This window comes from Pan troglodytes, chromosome 10 (genome assembly GCF_028858775.2).
Source record: "Pan troglodytes isolate AG18354 chromosome 10, NHGRI_mPanTro3-v2.0_pri, whole genome shotgun sequence".
In the NCBI taxonomy this organism is placed as follows: Eukaryota; Metazoa; Chordata; class Mammalia; order Primates; family Hominidae; genus Pan; species Pan troglodytes.
In genome coordinates, this window is record NC_072408.2 from 44,516,773 (window position 1) to 44,542,928 (window position 26,156).

Genomic DNA, 26,156 nt, shown 5'->3' on the forward strand with positions numbered 1-26,156 from the left:
CCTGCTTCTGTCTAGGTTCCTGGCTTCTCCCTGCCTAATTCCAAACCCCATGCGTTGCTACCATGACTGCTGCACCCATAGTCCTCTGCTCTGGAGCCTGCAGTGGCTCTGATCATTTTGTGGCCAACCCAAGGGTCCTCTGCCCACCTCAAGGCACATTGCAACTCTTTTCTCTCTCTTTTTATTTATTTATTTATTTATTTATTTATTTATTTATTTTTTGAGACAGAGTCTTGCTCTGTCTCCAGGCTGGAGTGCAGCAACCTCTGCTTCCCAGGTTGAAGCGATTCTCCTGCCTCAGCCTCCAGAGTAGCTGGGACTACAGAAGCGCACCACCATGCCCAGCTAATTTTTGTATTTTGTTTTTGTTTGTTTGTTTGTTTTTTGTTATTTTTTTAGATGGAGTCTCGCTCTGTCGCCCAGGTTGGAGTGCAGTGGCGCGATCTCGGCTCACTGCAAGCTCCGCCTCCCGGGCTCACGCCATTCTCCTGCCTGCGCCTCCCGAGTAGCTGGGACTACAGGCGCCTGCCACCACGCCCAGCTAATTTTTTGTATTTTTTTAGTAGAGACGGGGTTTCACTGTGTTAGCCAGAGTAGTCTCAATCTCCTGACCTCGTGATCCGCCCGCCTCCGCCTCCCAAAGTGCTGGGATTACAGGCATGAGCCACCGCGCCCGGCCAATTTTTGTATTTTTGTAGAGACGGGGTTTCGCCATGTTGGCCGGGATGGTCTCGATCTCTTGATCTTGTGATCCACCCGCCTCAGCCTCCCAAAGTGATGGGATTACAGGCGTAAACCACCGCGCCCGGCCGCAACTCCTTTCTCTTTCCTCTACGAACTGTGATGAACAAAGCCTTTCATCTCCTGCAGGAACCTCGGCTCCTACTCTCGTTCTCCCTCTGCCCTCCACCCTCCATCTACCCTCATAGCCCTCAGACTGTCTTCACATCCCAAGGATCCCCTCCTCTACCCTGCCTCATATTCTCCTCTGGGAGCCCCTTCTTGGCTCTCCATCTGAGAGGGCCCAAGCCTGTTTCTCAGTACTTTCCTCCCCAAGAATTATCTCCACTGCATCTATTTGGCTTTTGTGTCTGCATTTACACCTATGCCTGCATCCTGGGGGCATGTGCCATCTCCCTCTTTGGGCAGAGAGAGTTGCTGTGTCTTCCTTGCCCTTGCTAACCACTCCCCCCTCTTCCACTATCCCCCTGGCCTCCAGCTGCTAGTGCACAGGGCAAGTCTCTGCATTTATGGTGCCACTGAGGACAACGAGAGAGTGATGGATGACAAGGGGTGCTCCCTTAGAGAAAAACCAGCCCTGGTTCTCCATCTTATTTCTGAAAAAGAGTTTGTTGGATGCTTTTCAATTAAAAGCAGATGATTAATTCAGCCCTGGCCTTGTTCTGTCTTTGAATAACAGATACATTAGTTTACTTGAAAAGAAATATTTTCATTTGTATTTCCATGTCACCTGTGATTTTCCCTGCCTTGCACCCTCAGCCCTGCCAGTTGGCAAGAAGACAGTCAGCTTTGCTGCTAAGAGGAGTATAAAGAGGGCTTGGTCCAAGCAAGAAGGCAGTGGTCTACTCCATCGGCAACATGCTGCGCTTCCTGGTGTTCACAACCCTGGTCCTTTATGGTAAGTGGATCATGTGGCCTGAGGTCTATAGGGAGGGGGACTTGGGCAGGAAGGTCAGCAAATTTTCCCTAAGTCCAGGCCAGCACCCTGTCCCAGGGCAGGTGGGACGCTCTGCCTGCAGAGCGTCCTTTACTCTCCTGGAGGCCAAGATAGAAAAGGTCAGGGCCACTGGCTATTCAGGCCCCTCTGGGTGGCAGGTCCCTGGGCCACAAAGCAGAGAGCAGCCCCATCTGATAGTGGGGTGGGTCGCTGGGCTTCCCCACCACCCCCATTGACAGGAGGACTTCCTCAGCAGGTGCCTGGCTGGGGTGTGCACTGCAGGCTCTGAACCCTGGAGAATCTTGCCAAAGCATTAGGGGGCTGGTGGGGGTCAAAGAGTGGGGGGGGGGTCTCTTCAGGCCAAAGGGTGATCTTGAGCAAAGAGGAGACCACAAGGAGCCTCTGGGGCCTAGCCTGGTGGTTTGAGAGAGGTCCTTCATAGCATGCCGGAGTTCTGGGAACACCTGGGGGAAACAGAAGGCACCCAGGCACCCCTGTTTTCAAAAGGGGCTCAGAGAACTCACAGCTGGGCCCCTCATTCGTTAGAGAGGAACTGTGAATTTGCAGACAAGGCTAACATTCCTCAAAGCACAATCGCCACCCCCCACCCCTACCCCTGGCTGACCCCATGCTTAGTCATCACTCACTTTTCTTCTGCCCCACAAAGGACACAGCACCCAGGACTTTCCGGAAACCAATGCCCGCGTAGTCGGAGGGACTGAGGCCGGGAGGAATTCCTGGCCCTCTCAGGTGGGTGTTCCTTCCCAGCCCCAGACTTCCACCCAAATAAGAGCTCAGTGCATGACATAAGGTATCATGTGTGTTTGTGCATGTCCCTATCAACAAGCAGCTCTCCAATTGTCTAGGTTCTCGATTTTAAAGATGGATGGGATCAGGCTTAGGTGGTTTTCTAAATGCAAAAGGCTTGGAGGAGGGGATTTATACACCAACCACAGTCCCTCTTCAAGGCACACACCCAAACACAAGATACATTTATATTCTCAGCGACAGCACTTGTGCCACGCAAGAAAGACTGGGTGCCAGACAGTCACCTTGGACTCCACATACCTTGAAACTCACACGCACACCACTCCACACTGTGTGTGTCACAATGCTTGCACGCATGTGCGCGCGCACACACACACACGTACAGCATGCTGCTTAGTTGGCTATTTAGAGTTTCCACTTTGCTAACAGGGCAGCTGGACCCTGATTTAAGTGATCTAAATATGTAAACCTGGCAAATTAACTGGTGAAGATCCACACTTTGAGAAGATATCACTGCAATCAGAGTTTTAGCTTATAAAAGTCTGAGCCCCAGTTTTCAGGAGTAGAGCTATTACATAACATGAGGTGCCAGAGGAAGAGACATGAACTGATAAAAACAAACATCCTATTGGTATTTTTTTTTTTTTTGAGATGGAGTTTTGCTCTCATTGCCCAGGCTAGAGTGCAATGGCATGATCTCGGCTCACTGCAAACTCTGCCTCCTGGGTTCAAGCAATTCTCCTGCGTCAGCCTCCTGAGTAGCTGGGATTACAGGCGCCTGTCACCATGCCCAGCTAATTTTTGTATTTTTAGTAGAGACGGGGTTTCACCATGTTGGCCAGGCTGGTCTCAAACTCCTGACCTCAGGTGATCCACCCGCCTCAGCCTCCCAAAGTGCTGGGATTACAGGCGTGAGCCACCGCGCCTGGCCTCCCATTGGTATTTCTAAGTAGTCCCTGAAGTGGGGAGACAGGAGATGTCTTGAAAACACTAAAGGTACAGCTCTGGAGACCTAAGCCTGTTGTTGGGCTTAGGTGATGGAGCAAATCTTTGCCTATAGTTCCTCTTTTTTGGGGGAGGAGGGGGGGCGATGGAGTCTCGCTCTGTCACCAGGCTGCAGTGCAGTGACGCTATCTCAGCTCACTGTAACCTCCACCTCCTGGGTTCAAGCGATTCTCCTGCCTCAGCCTCCTGAGTAGCTGGGACTACAGGTGCATGCCACCACGCCCGACTAATTTTTGCATTTTTAGTAGATATGGGGTTTCACCATGTTGGCCAGGATGGTCTTGATCTCCTGACCTCGTGATCCACCCGCCTTGGCCTCCCAAAGTGCTAGGATCACAGGCGTGAGCCATGGTGCCTGGCCTATAGTTCCTCTTTAAGGGAGAACAGAGGTAGAAGGAGTTCCAAAAAAGGAGTTACAATGGGTTCTAGGTCCATTGCAACAACCTAGAGAGATAATGCCAAATACACTGTGTGCCTTTACTCCTCCATCCATGTACACAGCAAACATCACCAAGCGATGGAGCATCCCTTCCTGCTGGCCCCAGAAGCATCTACACACCCCTTATCAATGCCACACTCCAGGTGGCCACTACCAATCAATCAGTAGCAACTGGCAGGTCAGATGAAACCTATTTGCCATCTCTAGCCTAGAAAGAGAATGTTTTGAAGGACAGCAGGACTTTAAGGAGGTGACATGTAGTTTGAGGCAAAGTCTTTTATATTTAATTATTTTTGACGTTGTAGAGGCGAGGTCTCACTATGTTGCCCAGGCTGGTCTCCAGCTCCTAGGCTCAACTGATCCTCCTGCCTCAGCCTTCCAAAGTTCTGGGATTACTGGCATGAGCCACTGCAACCGACCTGGGGCAAAACCATTTGAGAAACACCAACCTATCCCTTCTTTCTTTCCTCCCCATCTAGATTTCCCTCCAGTACCGGTCTGGAGGTTCCTGGTATCACACCTGTGGAGGGACCCTTATCAGACAGAACTGGGTGATGACAGCTGCTCACTGCGTGGATTAGTAAGAAAAACAAAGACAAGCTTTCCTGGGCCCCTGGAAGGGGAAGGGGCTGACCTTCTGAAGGAGGATATAATTTTGCCCTCTCTGGACAGCACTTCAGGGACTGGGCAGTGGCTCCTTTCCTGTTCAGGGCCTGCAGGGAGGTAGTATGGTGAAAGTACAAACTTTGGAGACAGGGAGACTCAAATTCAAATCTTGCTCCACCAAATTCTAGCTATGTAGCCTTGGGCAACTATGCCCCCATTCTCCTATCTCTAAAATGGGCTAAGAACATTTACTTTGTAGAAATGTTGTGAGGATTGAGTAAATATGTAAGTGCCTAGTCAATGTCTGACTGGTGACTATTTTTTCCTATTTGTCTTGGGCAATGGTTTTCACATTTGAGCATGTGTCAGAATCACCTGGAAGGCACAGATTGCTGGGCCCCATCCAGCAGAGTTTCTAATTTGGTAGGTCCAGGGTGAGGCCTGATAATTTGCATTTCTAACAAGTTTCCAGGTGATGCTCATGCTGCGGCCCAGGAACCACGCTTTAAGAACAACTAGCCTAAAAGTCTATGCTTCCTTCAAAATCTTGGTGGCTGAGAGCCATTATTTCATTTATGGGCACTACACCTCTCCCAGGTTACAAGATATTCAGCCTATGATGTTAAACCGAGAAAATCAAAGTGATGGTAGTTTTTTTCACTTCCACAAGTTAGTCAATTAGGGAATGAAAGAGCTTGTTACTTTCTCATTTTGGAGAGTCTTACATCCCTCCTCTGCCTAGACCAGATAAGATGGGTTCCTGTCCTAAAATAAGAAACAAAACCTGGGCACGGTGGTTCACACCTGTAGTCCCAGCTACTAGGGAAGCTGCGGTGGGAGGATCACTTGAGCCTGGGAGTTTGAAGCCAGCCTGGGCAACACAGCAAAACCCCATCTCTAAAAAAAAAAAAAAAAAATTCCTAAATAATAATGATTAAAAGAAAAGATGGTTTTTCAACTTTTCTCTAAGTGGGGTAGAGAAGGTTTGAGTCCCCTGGATGACTCAGGGATTCCTTCTCTCACGCCAGCCAGAAGACTTTCCGCGTGGTGGCTGGAGACCATAACCTGAGCCAGAATGATGGCACTGAGCAGTACGTGAGTGTGCAGAAGATCGTGGTGCATCCATACTGGAACAGCGATAACGTGGCTGCCGGGTAGGAGCAAGTCCAAGCTGGCCCTGGGCTGGGCGGTGAGGCCTGACTAGCCAACAACTGGCTGCCTTCACCTGTTCTTTCAGAGGGCTAGAGGGATTGCATGGCCTGAAACCTGGTCCGTGGCTCCCGGCCTGGCCTGGCCTTTAGTTAAGGAGCCCAGCTGAGCCTGAGAGAGGGCACCATGTCCTAGAGGGAGCAATGAGCTGGCTCATTCGTCCAGGAGGACTTTGAGAATTTAGGTTCTGGGCCAGGCACAGTGGCTCATGCCTATAATCCCAACACTTTGGGAAGCCAAGGCAGGCGGATCACTTGAGGTCAGGAGTTTGAGACCAGCCTGACCAATATGGTGAAACCCTGTCTGTACTAAAAATACAAACAAAAAAAAAATTAGCCAGGCATGGTGGCACGTGCCTGTAATCGCTTGATTACAGGAGAATCACTTGAACCCAGGAGGAAGAGGGTGCAGTGAGCTGAGATCGCGCCACTGCACTCCAGCCTGGGTGACAGAGTGAGACTCTGTCTCATAAGAAAAAGAGAACTGACATTCTGGAGGGCTTGAGAGTCTTTGAAGACCTTTAGGATTTGTTGGATCCAGGCTGGTTTGCACAGTGGATTACCATTCTCTGCAGATTTTAATGTTCTGTTTCTATGGGGGGTTTATCATTATTTATTATTCACATTATAGAATAGACTCCATCAGCAAAAGTAAATTTCCTAAAGTGAATCTTACACGGGAAAATTGCAAGTTGAGTTGTAAACTTCTGGAAAATAAATAATTAAAATAGTGGTCAATTCTATAGCATGTGGAGGTGGGGGTGGGTTCAAGGAATTGGGATATTCTACTGAGCTTGTAGAGCCACTCAGCCTTTTACATTTTTCTTGTTTGAGAACTCTGCCACCAAGATCATGCCACTCTGCTCCTTTCAGATTCCCCCATTCTCTACTTCCCTGGGTTGCAAAGGTCAGAGCTAGGCTGCAATACCAATGTCCCACCAGCAGATGCTGCTGTTAAACATAGAATGTTTACATGTTAAATTGTAATTGCTCTAGTTTGAGGCTTAGCAAGTGAGCCCCGTCCTTCTTCAAAGTCGTCACTTTCCAATTCCACGGGGATACAAATGCTTAGAGAGGGCCAGTGTATATGCTGACCTCAGGGAAGAGCTGATCCCATGAGTGAGCAGTCTCCTTTTCTCCTGCAGCTATGACATCGCCCTGCTGCGCCTGGCGCAGAGCGTTACCCTCAATAGCTATGTCCAGCTGGGTGTTCTGCCCCAGGAGGGAGCCATCCTGGCTAACAACAGTCCCTGCTACATCACAGGCTGGGGCAAGACCAAGAGTAAGTTGCCTACATTGGCACAATCCACCACGGGGATCTTGATTAGGTAGCTGAGCTTCTAAGACACCTTTTTCTGTGGTCCTAGGTGCTTATGGCCAGAGACCAGGAGCTAAAAGAACCATAGATACAATAACTGATGCATTATATCAAGCTAAGAATGGGCTGTGAAGTAGTTGACAGATTCATGGACTCTTAGAACAAAAAAAGACTTTATCAGAGAATTTTTTTTTTACCAGCCCCTCATTTTTAAAATTTATTTATTTATTTAGAGACAGGGTTTCGCTCCGTCACCCAGGCTGCAACCTCCACTTCCTGGGCTCAAGTGATCCTCCCACCTCAGCCTCCTGAGTAGCTGAGACTATAGGCATGTACCACCACACTCAGCTAATTTTTAAATTTTTTTGTAGAGATGGGATCTCGCTATATTGCCTAGGCTGGCCTCGAACTCCTGAGCTTAAGAAATCCTCCCACCTCAGCCTCCCAAAGTGCTGGGATTACAGGCATGTGCCACTGCACCCAGCCAGCCCTTCATTTTATACATGAGGAAACCAAGGTCCAGAGAAATTAAGGATCCTTAGCTGAGCGTGGTGGCATGAGTCTGTAGTCCCAGGTACTCAGGAGGCTGAGGAAGGAGGATCGCTTAAGCCTGACCAACATGGAGAAACCCCATCTCTACTAAAAATACAAAATTAGCCAGGCATGGTGGTGCATGCTTTTAATCCCAGCTACTCGGCAGGCTGAGGCAGGAGAATCTCTTGAACCTGGGAGGTGGAGGTTGTGGTGAGCCGAGATTACTCCATTGCACTCCAGCCTGGGCAACAAGAGTGAAACTCCATCTCAAAAAAAAAAAAAAGAAAGAAAGAAAGAAATGGAAACAAGCATGCACAATCCCATTTCTGCTCCATGGAGCTTGCAGGAGCAAACAGAACAGACAGATAAATCATCCACAAATAAGGCCATTCCATGGTGCAACTAAGTTATCCACGAGTGAAAAGAAGCAGGAGTAGGGTTGGTGGCTTGGAGCCTAGGTACAGTAAGCAAGGCTGCCTCCCTGAGGGAAGGGTCCTGTGCGGCCATATAAAGAGAGAAGACAGAGGATCCACCACATGCAACAGGGAGAGAGAAGGAGTTTGCCCTGAGCTCAGCTTTCACGAGAGTTTGGGAAGGTGTGGCAGGGGTGGAAGGTTTTTCTGCTGGACCACATCTGGAGCTGACTGCCAATGCTGTGTGTCCTGTTCAGCCAATGGGCAGCTGGCCCAGACCCTGCAGCAGGCTTACCTGCCCTCTGTGGACTACGCCATCTGCTCCAGCTCCTCCTACTGGGGCTCCACTGTGAAGAACACCATGGTGTGTGCTGGTGGAGATGGAGTTCGCTGTGGATGCCAGGTGAACATTTGCAGGGGGTCCCACCCCAGGTCCCGCCACTCTCTGCCTATCCCTCCACCCCTCTTCCTCACCTCCCTATTCGACACTTACTCTTAGTCCTACACAGACTCAATTTTCTACTCTGGCGTCTAAGTGAGAATGATCCTGTGCTGGTAACTCTACACATGCAGAAACTCAAAGTTGAAAGGAACCTTAAAATTGATCTTGCTTGATGCCCTCACTTCAAAGTTTGTACATGGCCCAACATTTATATGTTGTTGTTGGTATATGTGCGTGTTCTTAGAATTTGTTACCTAGATTTTTTTTTTTGAGATGGAGTTTTTCTCTTGTTGCCCAGACTGGAGTGCAATGGGACGATCTCAGCTCACTGCAACCTCCGCCTCCGGGTTCAAGCAATTCTCCTGCCTCAGCCTCCCAAGTAGCTGGGATTACAGGCATGCACCATCACGCCCGGCTAATTTTTTGTATTTTTAGTAGAGACAGGGTTTCTCCATGTTGCTCAGGCTGATCTCGAACTCCCGACCTCAGGTGATCCACCCGCCTTGGCCTCCCAAAGTGCTGGGACTACAGGCGTGAGCCACCATGCCCAGCCAAATTTGTTACCTAGATTTTTTAATGGCAGCGATGCAGCTGAGCCTGGACAGGTGGTTGTGATGGTGTATAAGAAGTACCCTGCTCCCTCTTACCTATCAGTCCTACTTCTCTTGCAGTTCCTCTACCACCATCCCTTTACCCCAGTGATATTTCTGGCAGTATGTACAGGTGAGTTTGATAGGGGAAAGTGCACAAAATAATTTTATAATAGCTTATATATAACAAATATAACCTTCCTCTATTTTGACAAGATCAATCAGCCATAAACTATCTTACAGATTTCTCTTTTTAAGCTTTTTTTTATTATTATTATTTTAATATAGAGATAGGGTCTTGCTTTGTGGCCCAGGCTGGTCTCAGACTTCAGGGCTTAAGTGATCCTCCCACATTGGCCTCCCAAAGTGCTGGGAATACAGGCGTGAGCCACCATGCCCCACCCCAGATTTCTTAATGCAGTTTAACAACTATTCATTATATATCTACTATATGCCAGGCATTGTGCTAAGTGCTAAGGTTACAAAGATGGATCAAACAGTCTCAAGTAAAGAAACTAGAGGCACAGACATACAATAGAACATTGTAATACAATGTGGTTAAGTGTTAATAATCAGGATGTGCACAGGTGATATGGAAGCCCAAGGGTAGGTACCTACCTCTACCTACTGGGGCCAGAAAAGACTTTCCTTCCCCAAGAAAGTAGAATTTGTAGTGGGTCCTGAGGGGCAAATAGGAATAGGCCAGGCAAAAAGGAGAAAAGACATTCAGAGGGAGGGAACGGCATGAATAAAGGCAGGGGGCCAAGAAACAACCTAGAGTACATACAGAATTATGGGGCATTCCCTAAGGCTAGAGTAGAGCAGCGGCTGGAGGTCCACAAGCCGAATCTAGCTCACTGCTTGTTTTATATGGCCCATGAGCTTAGAACAGTTATTACATTTCGATTTCTATATATATATATGTATGCGTATGTGTGTGTGTGTGTGTGTGTGTGTGTGTGTGTGTATGTTTTTTTTTTTTTTTTCCTGAGATGGAGTCTCACTCTGTCGCCCAGACTGGAGTGCAGTGGTGCAATCTCAGCTCACTGAAACCTCTGCCTCCCAGGTTCAAGCAATTCTTCTGCCTCAGCCTCCCGAGTAGCTGGGATTACAGGCACGCACCACCACATCTGCTAATTTTTGTATTTTTAGTAGAGACAGGATTTCACCATGTTTGCAAGGCTGGTCTCGGACTCCTGACCTCGTGATCCACCTGCCTCTGCCTCCCAAAGTGCTGGGATTACAGGCGTGAGCCACCACGCCTGGCCATATATATATATGTATATATATATATATATATATATTTTTTTTTTTTTTTTTTTTTGAGACAGCGTCTCACTCTGTTGCCCAGGCTGGAGTTCAGTTGTACCATCATGGTTCACTTGTAACCTCTGCCTCCTAGGCTCAAGTGATTTTCCCACCTCAGCCTCCCTAGTAGCTGGGACTACAGGCACACACCACCATACCCAGCTAATTTTTTGTATTTTTTGTAGAGACAGGGTTTCACCATGTTGCCCAGGCTGGAATTATTACATTTATTAATGGTAAGGAAAAAAAATCGAATAATAATATGTCATGACACATGAAGAATATATAAAATTTCAGTGCCCATAAATAACATTTCATTGGAACACAGTCACAGTTGCTCATTTACAAACTGTTTATGGCTGCTTTTTTTTTTTTTTTTTTTTTTGAAGAGATAAGGTCTTGCTCTATCACTCAGGCTGGAGTGCAGTGGTGCCATCTTGGCTCACTGCAGCCTCAACTTCCTGGGCTCAAATGATCCTCCCACCTCAGCCTCCCAAGTAGCTAGGATCACAGGCACATGCCATCACACCCAGCTAATTTTGTTTTGTTTTGGTAGTGACAAGGTTTCACTATGATGCCCAGGCTGGTCTTGAACTCCTGGCCTCAAGCAATCATCCTGCCTTGGCCTCCTAGAGTGCTGGGATTATAGGCGTGAGGCACCATGCCCAGCCTATGGCTGCTTTTGTAGTACAACACAAAGTAGTTGCAATCAAGACTGTATGGCCTGCAAAGCCTGAAATATGTACTGTTTGGCCCTTAACAGAAGAGGTTTGCTGACCCCTGGGCTAGAATAGAAGCTACCACCATACTAGGAAATGTCAGGAGGTAAGACTAGAGAGGCAAGCAAGAGCTGTACAACTCAGGGCTTCAAATGCCAGGCTTGGGGACATGAACCTTATCTCTTGGGCATTGGGAAGCCATCAAAAACTTCTAAACAGGAGACTAGCACAACCAGATTCACCTTTTAGAATTGTTCTTTAGGCATGTTTTTGAAGAAGACAAGAGAGGCAGGGAGATTGCCTAGAGGGCTATTGCAATGATCTAAGCAAGAAATTTGAGGGCCTGAATTAAGGCAGTGGTGATAGGAACCGGAGGAGGGAAGGAGGAGGATCTGGAACACCAGCCAAGCATCTGGTTTAAGTGATTTGGGGGAGGGCATTGTTGCCCTGAGACAAGATTTACAGAGTTTGAGAGAGAAGATGATGAGTTTGGTTCTGGACAACCTTTGTCTGAGATCCCAGTGGGACATTCAGGTATAGCAACCAGTAAGAAATTTGGTGTTTTTTTTGTTTTGTTTGAGACGGAGTCTCCCTCTCTCACCCAGGCTGGAGTGCAGTAGCGCGATCTCAGCTCACTGCCCCCTCTGTCTCACAGGCTCAAGTGATTCTACTACCTCAGGTTCCTAAGTAGCCGGGATTACAGGCATGTGCCACAACACCTGGCTAATTTTTGTATTTTTAGTAGAGACGGGGTTTCCCCATGTTGGCCAGGCTAAGTCTCGAACTCCTGACCTCAGCCTCCCAAAGTGCTGGGATTACAGGCATGAGCCACCACGCCTGGCCAAGAAATTAGATAGAAAAAGTGGGGCCTGGGGGAAGAGCTGGGCTAGAGATACCTACTGAGAACAAATCAGATCCCATTCCAGGGAAAAACTGTTCAATGAGAAAAGAGCAGTGGGTTGGGAAAGAACTGTCAGAACATAAATACTTGAGTGTTTCAGGGATAAGTGGAGGACAAAGAAACCACTAGGATCTAAGAAAGGAGAAGTAGAGGTAAGATAAAAACCTGGTAATAAGGATATTATGAAATCTCAGGAAGTACTTACAGATATCACATAATATACAATTCACCCAGAAGCCACAGTAGATAAGAGCTGAAAGTGGCCACTTTGGCAATTGTAACCTTGGCAAGAGCAGTTTCAGTGGAGTGGTGAGGGCAGAAGCTTGTCCGAAGGGTAAGAAATAAAGAGGCAATAAGAAATATAACCGGCCGGGTGTAGTAGCTCATGCCTGTAATCCCAAGATTTTGGCAGATTGAGGCAGGAGGATCGCTTGAGCCCAGGAGTTAGAGACCAGCCTGGGAAATGTAGGGAGACTTCATCTCTATGAAAATTTTAAAAATTAGCTGGATGTGGTGGCGTGCACCTGTAACCCCAGCTACTTGGAAGGCTGAGGTGGGAAGATCACTTGAGCCAAGGAGTTCGAGGCTGCAGTGAGCTATGATCGCACCACGGCACTCCAGCCTGGGCAACAGAGTGAGACCCTGTCTCAAAAGAGGACAAAAAAAAAAAGGAAGAACAAAAAAAGTCTAGTAGCTTTAAGGACAGCAAGTCATGGAGGGAGTGGATCTTCTAAGAGAAGAAAATTGGCTAGGCGCGGTGGCTCACGCCTGTAATATCAATGCTTTGGGAGGCTGTGGCGGGCAGATCACAAGGTCAGGAGTTCGAGACCAGCCTGGCCAGCATGGTGAAACACTATCTCTACTAAAAATACAAAAAAGTAGCCAGGCATGGTGGCGCGTGCCTGTAATCCCAGCTACTCAGGAGGCTGAGGCAGGAGAATTGCTTGAACCTAGGAGGCAGAGGTTGCAGTGAGCCAAGATCACACCACTGCACTCCAGCCTGGGTGACAGAGTGAGACTCCGTCTCAAAAAAGAAAAGAGAAAAGAAAATTGAGTGCATAAATAGGCAGAGAAGAAAGAATCCTGTAGAGTCAGAGAGAGGTAATAATAATAATGGATGGCACAAGATCCCACAGAAGAAAGAGATGGAACTAAGAGCACAGGTGGAGCTGGCTCTGAACAGGAAGAGGAATACCAGATGTGCACACAGACATAGAAAAGTTTGCCGGATTTGGTAGCCGAACGTTGGCAGGTGTTCTACATTATTGCTTCTAGTTACTCATGAACTAGGAGGAGTCAACTTGACTACTGAAAATGAAGGGGAAAGGGTTGTATGGGTCTGGAATAGTTAGTGTGAATGGGAGGACAGTCCTCCAAGATGTTGCTGACTGGCTGTTTGGAGACCAGACTACGACCACATGGATATATGATTCACTCTCTTTTACTCAAAGACGGTTTCCTGCATGATTGGGGTAAAAGGACAGGATTGCAGATCAACTGCAAGGTCCAAACTAGATGGAGGAGAGAGAGAAGCTGGCAGGCTGGATGAAACTATAAAAATGAAAGGATTAGGCCAGGCGTGGTGGCTCATGCCTGTAATACCAGCACTTTGGGAGGCCAAGGCAGGCGGATCACGAGGTCAGGAGATCGAGACCATCCTGGCTAACACGGTGAAACCCCGTCTCTACTAAAAATACAAAAAAATTAGCCAGGCGTGGTGGCGGGCGCCTGTAGTCCCAGCTACTCGGGAGGCTGAGGAAGGAGAATGGTGTGAACTGGGGAGGTGGAGCTTGCAGTGAGCTGAAATCGTGCCACTGCACTCCAGCCTGGGCAACAGAGCAAGACTCTGTCTCAAAGAAAAAAAAAAGGATTAAAAAGTTTTTTGTGTGTATGAGTACAAAGAACCATGGAAATAAAGTAGCCAATTCATCCTAGTTTGCCCTAGACTTTCCTGGTATTAACATTTAAAAGTCCGGTATCCCAGGGACTCTACATGGGAATAAGGGGGAAAATAGACTAATGCATAATGCAACCTCTTCTAGGCCTTCATCAGCCAGCTTCACCTATAACCTCCTAAGGTTTAACCTTTCTGAGTGAATACACATGCCTGTGCTCTCCCATAAGTCCTGAGCTCTAAAAAAACGAGTACTTTTCTTCTGGCTGCCACTCCAAATTGACACTTCTCAGAGGCAATTGTGTCTCCAGGTCCCTCCCCACTGGAGTTTCTCAAATAGTGTGTCTTCTGGGCTTTCACAGTTCTGGGTCTCCAACCCTTCTCCTCAGAGTGGATTCACTTAGAACCTCCCATTTCAATCAACCCATCCCCACTGATTTCTTTTCCAACTCTTCCTTCTGCTCTAAAATCCTCAGCCACACCCTCCCTCTCTCCTGAGGCTTGGTCTCTTTTCGGGTCAATTAGCACAAGACAATAGTATTATATACAATTCATTTATCTATCATTCCTCTAGCCCCTGAAATACTCTCAAATCCCTAATAGAATTTAGGTGGAAGAGATTGTTTTGTTTTGAGTACAATAATCTAAAGAAAACATCCTTTCCTAAATAGCAGTTAGGGTGGAGTACATACAGGTAGTTCCACTTTAAAGTAATTACCCTTGACTGGGCATGGTGGCTCATGCCTATAATCCCAGCACTTTGGGAGGCTGAGGTGGGAGGATCACTTAAACTCAGGAGTTAGAGATTAGCCTCAGCAACATAGGGAGACCCTGTCTCTGCAAAAATTTTAAAAATTAGCCGGGCGAGGTGGCGCACACTGTGGTCCCAGCTACTTGGAATACTGAAGTGGGAGGACTGCTTGAGCCCAAGAGATTGGGACTGCGGTGAGCTATGATCATACCACTGCACTCCAGCCTGGGCAGAGGCTCTGTCTTAAAAAAAAAAAAAAAAAAAAAAACAGTCGGGCTCAGTGGCTCATGTCTGTAATCCCAGCACTTTGGGAGGCCACAGTGGGTGGATCACCTGAGGTCAGGAGTTCAAGACCAGCCTGACCAACATAGTGAAACTCCATCTCTACTAAAAATGCAAAATTAGCCAGGTGTGGTGGTTTATGCCTGTAATCCCAGCTACTTGGGAGGCTGAGGCAGGAGAACTGCTTGAACCTAGGAGGCAGAAGTGGCAGTGAGCTGAGTGAGATCATGCCATTACACTCCAGCCTGGGCAACAAGAGTGAAACTCAGTCTCAAAAAAAAAAAAAAAAAATTAACGGGGAGTGGGGCTACACATCTGTACTCCCAGCTACTCGGGCGGCTGAGGCAGGAGAATCACCTGAACCTGGGAGGTGGTGGTTGCAGTGAGCCGAAATGGCACTACTGCACTCCAGCCTGGACGACAGAGCGAGACTCCATCTCAAAACAAACACACACAGAATTATCCCAGTTTGAAATTTTGGTCTCTTTCCCTAGTTTTTTTTAAGTTTTACTTTTGTTTGTTTGTTTTTGAGACAGAGTCTTGCTCTGTCGCCCAGGCTGGAGTACGGTAGCGTGATCTCAGCTCACTGCAACCTCCTCCTCCTGGGTTCTTGTGCCTCAGCCTCCTCAGTAGCTGGGATGACAGGCATGAGCCACCATACCTGGCTAATTTTTTTTGTATTTTTAGTAGAGTCGGGGTTTCGCTATGTTGGCCAGGCTGGTCTCAAACTCCTGGCGTCACGTGATCCACCCACTCGGCTTCCCAAAGTGCTGGGATTACAGGTGTAAGCCACCACACCTGGCCCCAAGTTTTACTTTTTATTGAAGCTTAAATTGGCAAATAAGATTATGGGGCTCAATAATGGAAAAGAATAGCTACTCTAGTTCTCCCACCCCATGGGAGGCCACTTTCAACTCTTCAGCTGATTCTTTTGGTGTCTACATCTTTAAAATTATATACTTACACTGCTATTTTTCTGTTCAGACATTATGGCAGATGTGATTCTCTTTATTTTTTATATATACATACCTGCCCTCCAAGCATGACATTTTCTGATCACCATCTCAACCTCTCAAAATATTTTGGTTAGATCAACATTCGGTATTTACTATGATTATATAAAATGCTATTTACAACAAAATCATGTAATATATTCTAGGTTTACTTTTCATTTGCTGCATAACTTTTTTTTTTTTTTTAAAGAGACAGGATCTTACTCTGTCACCCAGGCTGGAGTGCAGTAGCACAATCACAGCTCACTGCAGCCTTGAATTTCTGGGCTCAAGAAATCCTCCCACCTCAATCTCCTGAGTAGCCAGGACTACAGGCACATGCCACCACACTCAGCTGATTTTTTAAAATTGTAATAGAGATGGGGGTCTCGGTTTGTACCCCAGGCTGGTCTCAAACTCCTGGCTTTAGCTTAAGCAGTCCTCCTGCCTCAGCCTCCCAAAGTGCTGGGATTACAGTCATAAACCATCAAGGTCAGCCCTTGCTGCACAACTTTTTCAATTTTTTCAATGTCTGTTAAAAATTGTCTTTTTCATTTGCTTAATATAGTCAGTTTTTCATTAATTCAACCCCACACACTCCACTAATTTGTTAAGTGACCTATATCATCTTCTCTTGACCTAGTGGTCTATGTGGATCTATTTGCATTCGTTGTGAGGGATACTTAATGGGTGGGTTTTCCCGGAGACTCCAGACCTTTGATCCAGAAAATGTTGTTTATTTGTTGATTTCCTCCCACTCTATTTTTACTTTTCTCTTTCTAGAATTTCTGTTATTCACGTTTGCCTCCTAAGCTGGTCCTCTTGTTTTCTCTGTATCATGTTTGTTCTATCTTATGTTCCAACTCTTCCAGTCTCTCATTTCTAAATCTATCAAATCTGTAATTTCCAAAGGCTCTTTTTGCTGTCTGAATGTTGTTTAGTGGTATGCCGTTCTTGTATCATGGATGCATATTAGTCATGTTTTTTGTTTGTGTGTTTGTTTTGAGACGGAGTCTCGCTCTGTCGCCCAGGCTGAAGTGCAGTGGTGCAATCTCAGCTCACTACAACCTCCAGCTCCTGGGTTCAAGCGATTCTCCTGCCTCAGCCTCCTGAGTAACTGGGATTACAGGCATGTACCACCACGCCCGGCTAATTTTTGTATTTTTAATAGAGTTTTAGGGGTTTCACTGTGTTGGCCTAGTCTTGAACTCCTGACCTCAGGTGATCCGCCCGCCTCAGCCTCCCAAAGTGCTGGGATTACAGGTGTGAGCCACCATGCCCAGCCTATTAGTTATGGTTTTATTGCTTGTTTTCTTCTCCCTGCATAGTCTTGGTTGCCTTCATTTTTTATTTAGCTCCTTGTTTCTTTGTTTCAATCTTTATTTTTATATTAGAGGAATTCCTTTTTTTTTTTTTTTTGATACAGAGTCTCACTCTGTCGCCCAGGCTGGAGCCCAGTGGCGCCATCTTGGCTCACTGCAAGCTCTGCCTCCCGGGTTCACGCCATTCTCCTGCCTCAGCCTCCCGAGTAGCTGGGACTACAGGCACCCGCCACCATGCCCGGCTAATTTTTTGTATTTTTAGTAGAGATGGGGTTTCACCGTGTTAGCCAAGATGGTCTCGATCTCCTGACCTCGTGATCCGCCCGCCTCAGCCTCCCAAAGTGCTGGGATTACAGGCATGAGTCACCGGGCCCGGCTAGAGGCATTCTTTAGATGTTTAGTGATCCTTAACCATCTGCTTTTATTTCAGAGTGGGGGTGGTATTTTTACCCAGAGTGGGTGGGCTGATTGGTAGCTCTGAGCCTTAGATGGGGTTCATCAATAGTGGATTCTCTGTCAGGTGATCTGGCGAGGCCATTTTAGTGGAGGACCTCCAATGTCAGTATCTTTAGGTCTTTCCTCTTGGACTGTTCAGTTTTTCCAGAGAAGAATCTTCCCATTTTATGTGTGGCATTATGGACCTGGCATTCTAGAAGCTGAGTAAGAAGGGAGGCAAGATCATATTCCATAAACCCAGGTTCCCAGTTGAGCATGTAACCTAATACATCACTTTCCTCTTCATTCCAGTTTAGTTTAGCATGTTTTGACTACCAAGTCTAAATACTTGGTCTAATTATACCCATTGGTCTAAATGCTGGGGATAAAGAAATTATTAGAATGCCCTATTTTTGCCACCCCAGGTTCAATTTAAGCCAATAAAAGCGATTGAACTTTAGATATTTAAAGTTCTATGCTAGCATTGTGGAGAGGAAAGATCTTGGTAAGAGTTTTTGTCTCAGGAAGCTCATAGACATGTGTGAGGAGGTACAAACAAATTATGAAACCAAAATACAAGGCAGAACATGAAATAAGTGCAGCAAAAGAGAAGAAGTATTGTGGTTGTTTAGAAAGGAAGAAGAGATTCATTTTGATTGTGGGGACATGAAGGAGGTGGAGATTTGCATTGGAGCTTTAAAACCGTACAGAATTTCACAACCAGAGACGGGGGCGGGGGGAGTGCAAGCAAAAGCCCGAAGATCTGGAGTTTTAGGATTCTGTTTCTCCTCCCTGCAGGGTGACTCTGGGGGCCCCCTCCATTGCTTGGTGAATGGCAAGTATTCTGTCCATGGAGTGACCAGCTTTGTGTCCAGCCGGGGCTGTAATGTCTCCAGGAAGCCTACAGTCTTCACCCGGGTCTCTGCTTACATCTCCTGGATAAATAATGTGAGTCCTCTCAAATGATGGGTTGAAATGGGGTCACCTGGAGACCTACGCACTGGCTGGGTTGGGGAACAAACGTTGGATGGACTGGGCAAGCCGTCATCTTCCTTACCACATTCATGTGTTTACTCCCTTCCCTTCCTTCCACGGTGTACTTTCCTTCAATAAGGCTGCCATCCTGAATTCCCTCCCCTCCACATACCCACAGAGCAGACTTCACTGTATTGTTTATTGCTTAGGGTAAGACAGTGGCAACATCAAATCTGAATCAGGGACATATCAGTGCCTTCCTAAGTCAAAGCCCAGGGAAAAACAGGTTCAGAAAGGCCTGCGTACTCCTGGGCAAGGGAAGGAGGCACCGACTTCCTCTCCCACAACGTCTTTCTAAGGACATTATGATAATTTGCTCTAACTTTTTTTTTTTTTTTTTTGAGACAGAGTCTCACTGTGTCACCCAGGCTGGAGTGCAGTGGCTTGATCTCGGCTCACTGCAGCCTCTACCTCCTGGGTTCAAGTGATTCTCCTGCTTCAGCCTCCCAAGTAGTTGGGATTATAGGCATGCACCACCAAACCTGGTAAATTTTTTTTGTATTTTTAGTAGAGATCAGGTTTCACCATGTTGGTCAGGCTGGTCTTGAACTCCTGACCTCAAGTGATCCACCTGCCACCCAAAGTGGTGGGATTACAGGCATGAGCCACAGCGCCCGGCCTGCTCTAATTTTTGACAGGTTTTACCACCTTAAATAATGCTTGAGAGTTAGGTGAGGCTCTGCCTACACTGACCTGGTGGAAAGGCCACACAACACATTTCACTGTACCCTCCACCCTTCAAACACATTCTGGAGCTTTGTGTATTAATCTTGGCTCACGGCCATTTCAAGGTCTGTCTTTGCCACTGTATTCTGGGTATGTACCTATAACACTGAGCTGTCCTATCACAGTTGAGGCTGACTTCCTGCCTCCCTGTCCCCACACCCTGTCAACTTCCCATAAACCCAGTACAAAACCATACTTAACTGGGAGCCCTGAGGAAACAAGAAAGGAGGTAGGCAGGAGTTACTGACTGTGGACATAACTGTCTTTCCTTCAGGTCATCGCCTCCAACTGAACATTTTCCTGAGTCCAACGACCTTCCCAAAATGGTTCTTAGATCTGCAACAGGACTTGCGATCAAAAAGTAAAACACATTCTGAAAGACTATTGAGCCATTGATAGAAAAGCAAATAAAACTAGATATACATTATCATACTGTGTCTATTTGTAATTAAGCCCTCCAGAGCGGGGGTCCCTATGCCTGATGATCTGTCACTGTCTCCCATCACCCCCAGACAGGACCGTCTAGTTGCAGGAAAACAAGCTCAGGGATCCCACTGATTCTACATTATGGTGAGTTGTATAATTAGTTCACTATATATTACAATGTAATAATAATAGAAATGTAGTACACAATAAATGTAATGCCCTTGAATCATCTCGAAACCATCCCCCACCCTGGTTCGTGGAAAATTGTCTTCCACGAAACGGGTCCCTGGTGCCAAAAAGGTTGGGGACCACTGATTTAGAAGAAATGCAGTTATAGGATCCAAGTTGGATTTCACCACATCTGCAGGCTGGGTCTTCCCTTTGCTGCTACCTCTACCAGTCCACAACACAAACCCAGTGGGAGTAGCTTTATGTTATCCATTTTGGGTTACTTTAGGATCTACGTATCCACTAATCTGTCCATCTGCCCTATTCCTGTGGATATTTGCTATATTCGAAGGCACAGAGTGCTTTAAAAAGTTCCCGAGTGGGCCGGGCGCAGTGGCTCACGCCTGTAATCCCAGCACTTTGGGAGGCTGAGGCGGGTGGATCACCTGAGGTCAGGAGTTCGTGACCAGCCTGGCCAACATAGCGAAACCCCGTCTCTACTAAAAAAAAAATACAAAAATTAGCTGGGTGTGGTGGTGGGCGCCTATAATTCCAGCTACTTGGGAGGCTGAGGCAGGAGAATCGCTTGAACCCGGGAGGTGGAGGTTGCAATGAGCCAAGATTGCACCGTTGCACTCCAGCCTGGGCAACAAGAGCGAAAGACCATCTCAAAAAAAAAAAAGGTTCCCGAGTGGGCTGGGTACGGTGGCTCACGCCTGTAATCCCAGCACTTTGGGAGGCCGAGGTGGGTGGATAACGAGGTCAGGAATTCGAGACTAGCCTGGCCAAGATGGTGAATCCTCGTGTCTACTAAAAATACAAAAATTAGCTGGGCACAGTGGCAGGCGCCTGTAATCCCAGCTACTCAAGAGGCTGAGGCAGGAAAACTACTTGAACCCAGGAGATGGAGGTTGCAGTGAGCTGAGATCGTGCCACTGCACTCTAGCCTGGGCAACAAAGCAAGACTCCGTCTCAAAACAAACAAACAAAAAACTTCCTGAGTGACTGAATGTGCCCTGTCTTTCCCAGGTATACTGTGGGTTCATCCTTCTTTTGTTTCCCCCTTTAGTGCCTAAAACGAACGCCCACTCCAAGTTTCTGGGTGATGGTAACTACTAGGATACACCAGAGATAGAAGTATAAGATTAGGAGGCAGGGCAGATACCAGCAGACTAAGAAAGAGACAAATTAGAAAGGAGACTGGAGAAAATCGCTTGGGCCTGGGAGGTGGAGGCCGCAGTGAGCCAAGATTGCGCCACTGCATTCCAGCCTGGGCAATGAAGTGAGATTCTGTCTCAAAAAAAAAAAAACAACAATGGAGACTGGAGAGCTAAGAATAGAAAAAAGGAGAGAAGAGAAGATACTAAACAAAGAAAGGAAAGGGTTGAGGGGAAGAGGCAGAACAGAAAGGAAGAGGCAACAACAACATAGGGCCTCAAGCTAAGTGTGAATCAGCACTTTAAGGCTGGGACTAAAATTAGGCAACCGGATCCAGGGTTCTATAAACCACAGAGAACTGGGAAACTGATAATTCTGCTGTATCCTGGCCAGGGCTCAGTCTGTTAGAGTGGCCTATGAGAAAGCAAAGGGGGAACTGAAAGGGGAAGGCTAAAAAGGATGAGAAGCAGCTTTTCATGTCAATCACTTAAGACCAGACAAGAGGGACTAGGGTATTAAACATTACAGAAGGAGAAACTGGCTGAGACAGACCCTGGAATTGACAGGCTCAGCAGAGGCCTCTAGAACACTCCATGTGCTATAAGAGGCTGAGTCTGTTCCCATCCCAGTTCCACCACTGAGGAGCTGGGTGGCTGTGGTCAAGTCATCAGCCCTTTCTGTGACTCAATTTCCCTATCTAATTAACTTTTAAGGGTTGTTTCTTCTCTAACACTACATGATTTGGTGACCATAAATTTCAGTTTGCAAGATATTGGCACTAAACAGAGTTTCTTAGGAGACAGTGGCTGGGTTGCATTGCTGAGGATGCCATGTAGTCCTGGCAGGGACACAGGTACTGGCCTCCTTCTGCCAGTGACACACCTGTTAGCATTGCCATCTACTCTCAGTGTTCCCACAGTACTGCTATTCTCCATGCTTCTCCCCACTTCTCCCCATCCAATATCAAGTCCTTCTATTTTCATCACCCTGCCTCTTCCAGGGCATCACCAAAGCTAACATCCAGAATAAACCCTAATCGCCTGGCAGGGCAAGGTGGTTCATACCTTTAATCCCAGCACTTTGGGAGGCTGAGGCGGGTGGATTGCTTGAGCTCAAGAGTTCCAGATCAGCCTGGGTAGCCAGGAGTGGTGGCATGCTCGCACCTTAGTCCCAGCTACTCAGGAGGCTGAGGTGAGACCATCACTTGGGCCTGGGAGGTAGAGGCTGCAGTGAGCCCTGATGGCACTGCTGCACTCCAGCCTGGCAACAAAGCAAGACCCTGTCTCCAAACAAACAAACAAACAAACAAACCCTAATCACCTATTCCCAGAAAATTTTGTATCCATCTCTACAAATAAATTAAGCACATTACATTAGTATCACCTGATTACCCACCTATCTCCACCTCCAGACTTTAAGCATCTTTATTTATGTACTTATTTATTAATACTTATTCTTTATTGGTTGAGAAAGGGTCTCACGCTTTGCCCAGGCTGGAATGCAGTGGCACCATCAGGGCTCACTGCAGCCTCCACCTCCCTTGACTCAGGTGATCCTCCCACCTCAGCCTCCCTGATAGCTGGGACTACAGGTGTGTGCCACCATGCCCAATTAGTTTTTGTATTGTTAGCAGCGAGAAGGTCTTGCTATGTTGCGCAGGCTAGTCTCAAACTCCTGGGCTCAAGCAATCTGCCTGCCTCAGCCTCCTAAAGTGTTGGGATTACAGGTGTGAGCCGTGGTGCCCGGCCAGACTTCATTAAGCATCTTAAGGTCAGGGACTGCATTTTATTCATCCTTGGTTTCAGAACACCCAGCAATGCCTGGTACACAGTTGACCTTGAGTGCAGTAATGATTGTTTTGGAGAAAGAAGAGGAACACAATAGCATACAAGGGCCTCTAATTTTGTGTCAGGCCCTTATCTTCCCCCTCCACTCCTTAGGAAGTGTTATTTTGACCTTCTTCCCTTCCTTGAGGAAATTTTAACCTGCACTGTAAAATCTGAGTACGTGGTTCCTCCACACCTAGTGTCCTAATCTCAAGCTATCCCCTCAAACAGGTCAGGGAGGAATTTTTTGGAGAACTTCTCCCTAAAGAAACAATAGTTGTCATCTCAACAGCCCCACCCCAATTTGCACAATCTGTGTCTGTGTTCACATTCTGCCTCCATCCAGTACACTGTACTCCAACTAGAAAAACTTGCTCCTCATGCCCAGCACGGGCGTCCATACTATCCTCCTCAGCCTTTTTTCAATGCGATCATTCCCTTGCCTAAGAACCAGCCCCCTACCCTGTTTCTATCTCCAGCTTAGTTGTTCCTCCTTTATTTATTTATTTATTATTTTTTTTTTTGAGACGAACTGTCGCTCTGTCGCCCAGGCTGGAATGCAGTGGCGCGATTTCGGCTCACTGCAACCTCTGCCTCCCGGGTTCAAACAATTCTCCTGCGTCATCCTCTCGAGTAGCTGGGACTGCAGGCGTGCGCCACCACACCCAGCTAATTTTTGTATTTTTAGTAGAGACGCGGTTTCACCGTATTGGTCAGGCTGATCTCCTAACCTCAGGCGATCCACCCGCCTCGGCCTCCCAAAGTGCTAGGATTACAGGCGTGAGCCACGGCGCCCGGCCTGTTTCTCTCTTTCAAGCCAGGCTCGGGTGTCCTGCCCCCTTTCTGCACTCTATCCCTACCAGTTCCAGGCTTAGAGCCTACCTGGAGCAAGAAACGCAGTTTACATGGCGGCTTCGCATGCATACTCAGAGAACCTAAACGTGTTTTCGATATGGTAGGTCCTCTCGCTGAGTGGAACCCACATCATTTTCTACCCTGTGGTGGCAGTTGCTTTGCAGTGCTCAGCGTGATGGGAACTGGCTTTCCGGAGCGAGTGAGTGTGGGCCCACCACTGAGGACCTGGTTCAGTGAGGCCAAGGTTTCGGGCAGGGGTTGGAGCTCGGAAGCTGGCCTCGAGCGAGCGCTGCCTGAGGGTAGGCCCCGGGCCCGCCCCTCCGAGCCGGCCTGCTCCGGCTGACAGTGGTGGGCTGAGGGGCGGGCCTCAGGGCTGGCCAGGGGCGGCCTGAGGTAGCTCAGGGCTGGGGCCGGATGCGAGGCATGCCGGGAGCCCGCACTTCCTCCTCGGGGGCCTCAGAAAACCACAGGGCGCGGGGCCAGGGCGGCGGCCCCCAGGGAGTTGGCAGGATGGCAGAGGGCAAGGCAGGCGGCGCGGCCGGCCTCTTCGCCAAGCAAGTGCAGAAGAAGTTTAGCAGGGCCCAGGAGAAGGTAGGTGGCCGGGCCTCGCTGTCTGTCTGGCCCACAGGGAGCCGAGGCCGAGGCCGAGCCCGGCCGGGCAGGAGGGGCGGGCAGGGTGCTCAGGGGCCCCGAAGGGTCTGGGCTGACGAGAAGGGTCTCCCGCTCTCCCAGGGAAACGGGAGCGAGGAGTGGGCTTCCATGAAAACTGGCAGATTGGAGAGAGGTCGGAGACCGCCACCCGATCTTGGGCAAGGATAAGGGAAGCTGGGGAGACAACAGTCTCTGGCAGAACCTTCGACAACCCTCAGGCTGACCCAGAAAAGGTGAAAGAAAGGAAGCGATGGTGGTGGCCACCTTTGTATCAAATTTTGTGCTAGCAATCCAAAATTGGTATTTTACAGATGATGAAATTGGAGGGTAATTTTCCATAGAGGGCAATTTCCCCAAAAACAGCGATGCAGCGGATGCCAGCAGGCACCCCCCACCAAAGGCTAGAATAATCCTGCATAGTTCTCCCCCTACCTCACCCTGCCTGGCCTCTGGGTGGTGTTTCAGCTGACGTAAGCAGGAGCCCAAATCTGCTTCTTGTACCCTCCCTTTGGCGTTGGGGAGTACACCTCCCAGGGTGATGAACCACATCTGTGTTCAGAGTGTGTCCTTGGTTAGTGTCAGGTAGCCCTGCCCCAGCACTGGCACTTAGGTGGGCTGCCCATCTATTACTTGCTTGGCAATCTAAATTGTGGGGACATTCTCTACACATTTTGATGGCATTTTTGTTTCTACCTGTCCAGAATATTTTCTTTGCTTCTAACCTGAGCCTCTGCTCTCCACCTACCAACCCTCTAGTAGACAAGGCGGTTTGGGAAGACATGTCAGCCAGAAGAAAGAGAGAGGGAAGAAAGACAAGAAGGACCTGAGATAGAGTTTCGGTTTTCCTTTTTTTCTCTCTCTCTTTATTAAGCCCAACCTGCCTTCTACAACGGAGAAGTTTTGGTTTTCTAAGAGCTGATGGACTTAGAAGCATTTGGATGAACAGCTCTGCTTACCAACTGAAATATCCCTATTATCTTCTAAAGGTGGAGCACTGGTTTGAGCCCTGGGAAGGCTTAAAGGCAACCAGCTCTCCCGAGTTGATTTATCAGCAGAAAACTGATGGAATGTAGATGTAGCTCCTGACTTTAAGAGACCACAATGGAAGGGAGGTTATTTTCTATCATTTGAGGTCATGTGAAAGAGAGGAGGAAAAGGGAAAGAGTTCGTGTAGCCAGACTTCGTTACTTCACTTACCCTAACTTCACCTTGATCCTAGTTTCAGCCTCTCTGAAGACTTACAAATCTGGTAGACCTGAGAGCAGGGCCTATGGGAAGGTCTAGATCGAAACAGTGTGGGCGAGCAGGAGGTACTGGAGAGAAGGCCACACTGTGGTTGAAAAAAAAAACCCTAAAAGACAAAACACTCATGAATGATAGTAATTTTAAAAAGACATACCAGCCAGGCACAGTGGCTCACTCCTGTAATCCCAGCACTTTGGGAGGCCAAGGTGGGAGGACTGCTTGAGCCCAGGAGATCAAGACTGCAGTGAGCAGTGATCACACCACACCACACTCAAGCAGAGGGAGACTCTGTCTCAAAAAATAAAAATAAATAAATAAAAATAAAAGACATACAATTGATTGTATTTCACTCTTGCATCTTCTGTCTTCATCTAGCCTCTCGTCAACACTAAAACCTTGCTTTGGGCTTTCACTCCTTTGTAAGCATAGACTCCAAACCTTGGCTATTTAAATAATGTCCT

The 26,156-nt window shown here is 47.7% G+C and overlaps 2 protein-coding genes and 1 long non-coding RNA gene across 5 annotated transcripts in view; 2 read left to right on the forward strand and 1 right to left on the reverse strand.

The window, feature by feature from the left end:
* Positions 1-905: 905 nt before the first annotated feature.
* On the forward strand, positions 906-19,793 carry CELA1 (chymotrypsin like elastase 1). Its single transcript, XM_001142473.5, has 8 exons — positions 906-1,639; positions 2,346-2,428; positions 4,370-4,470; positions 5,525-5,650; positions 6,850-6,986; positions 8,227-8,372; positions 18,404-18,553; positions 19,641-19,793. Exons 1-8 carry the CDS (start codon positions 1,600-1,602, stop codon positions 19,656-19,658), a joined length of 801 nt encoding a protein of 266 aa, XP_001142473.3. The 5' UTR covers positions 906-1,599; the 3' UTR covers positions 19,659-19,793.
* LOC107967512 (uncharacterized) lies at positions 17,579-24,281 on the reverse strand. Its single transcript, XR_001707974.2, has 3 exons — positions 23,827-24,281; positions 19,568-19,713; positions 17,579-17,826 (listed from the first exon to the last, which is right to left on the reverse strand). It is a non-coding gene; the product is annotated as an uncharacterized LOC107967512 (long non-coding RNA).
* BIN2 (bridging integrator 2) overlaps positions 24,085-26,156 on the forward strand; it is a 43,196-nt gene continuing 41,124 nt past the window's right edge. The window contains exon 1 of one of the 3 annotated variants that reach the window (XM_009425372.3): positions 24,085-24,390. In XM_009425372.3, coding sequence (XP_009423647.3) covers positions 24,214-24,390 — 177 coding nt within the window. In that variant the 5' untranslated portion in view covers positions 24,085-24,213. The remainder of the gene's footprint in view (positions 24,391-26,156) is intronic. The other 2 variants (XM_001148380.5, XM_009425373.4) reach the window with 2 other exon arrangements.

Bases quoted from the DNA above. Each gene is read 5' to 3' on its own strand.
- CELA1 (XM_001142473.5), top strand. From the start codon at position 1,600: ATGCTGCGCTTCCTGGTGTTCACAACCCTGGTCCTTTATG. The intron at 1,640-2,345 runs GTAAGTGGATCA...TGCCCCACAAAG, and splicing joins CACAACCCTGGTCCTTTATG to GACACAGCACCCAGGACTTT. The intron at 5,651-6,849 runs GTAGGAGCAAGT...TTTCTCCTGCAG, and splicing joins AGCGATAACGTGGCTGCCGG to CTATGACATCGCCCTGCTGC.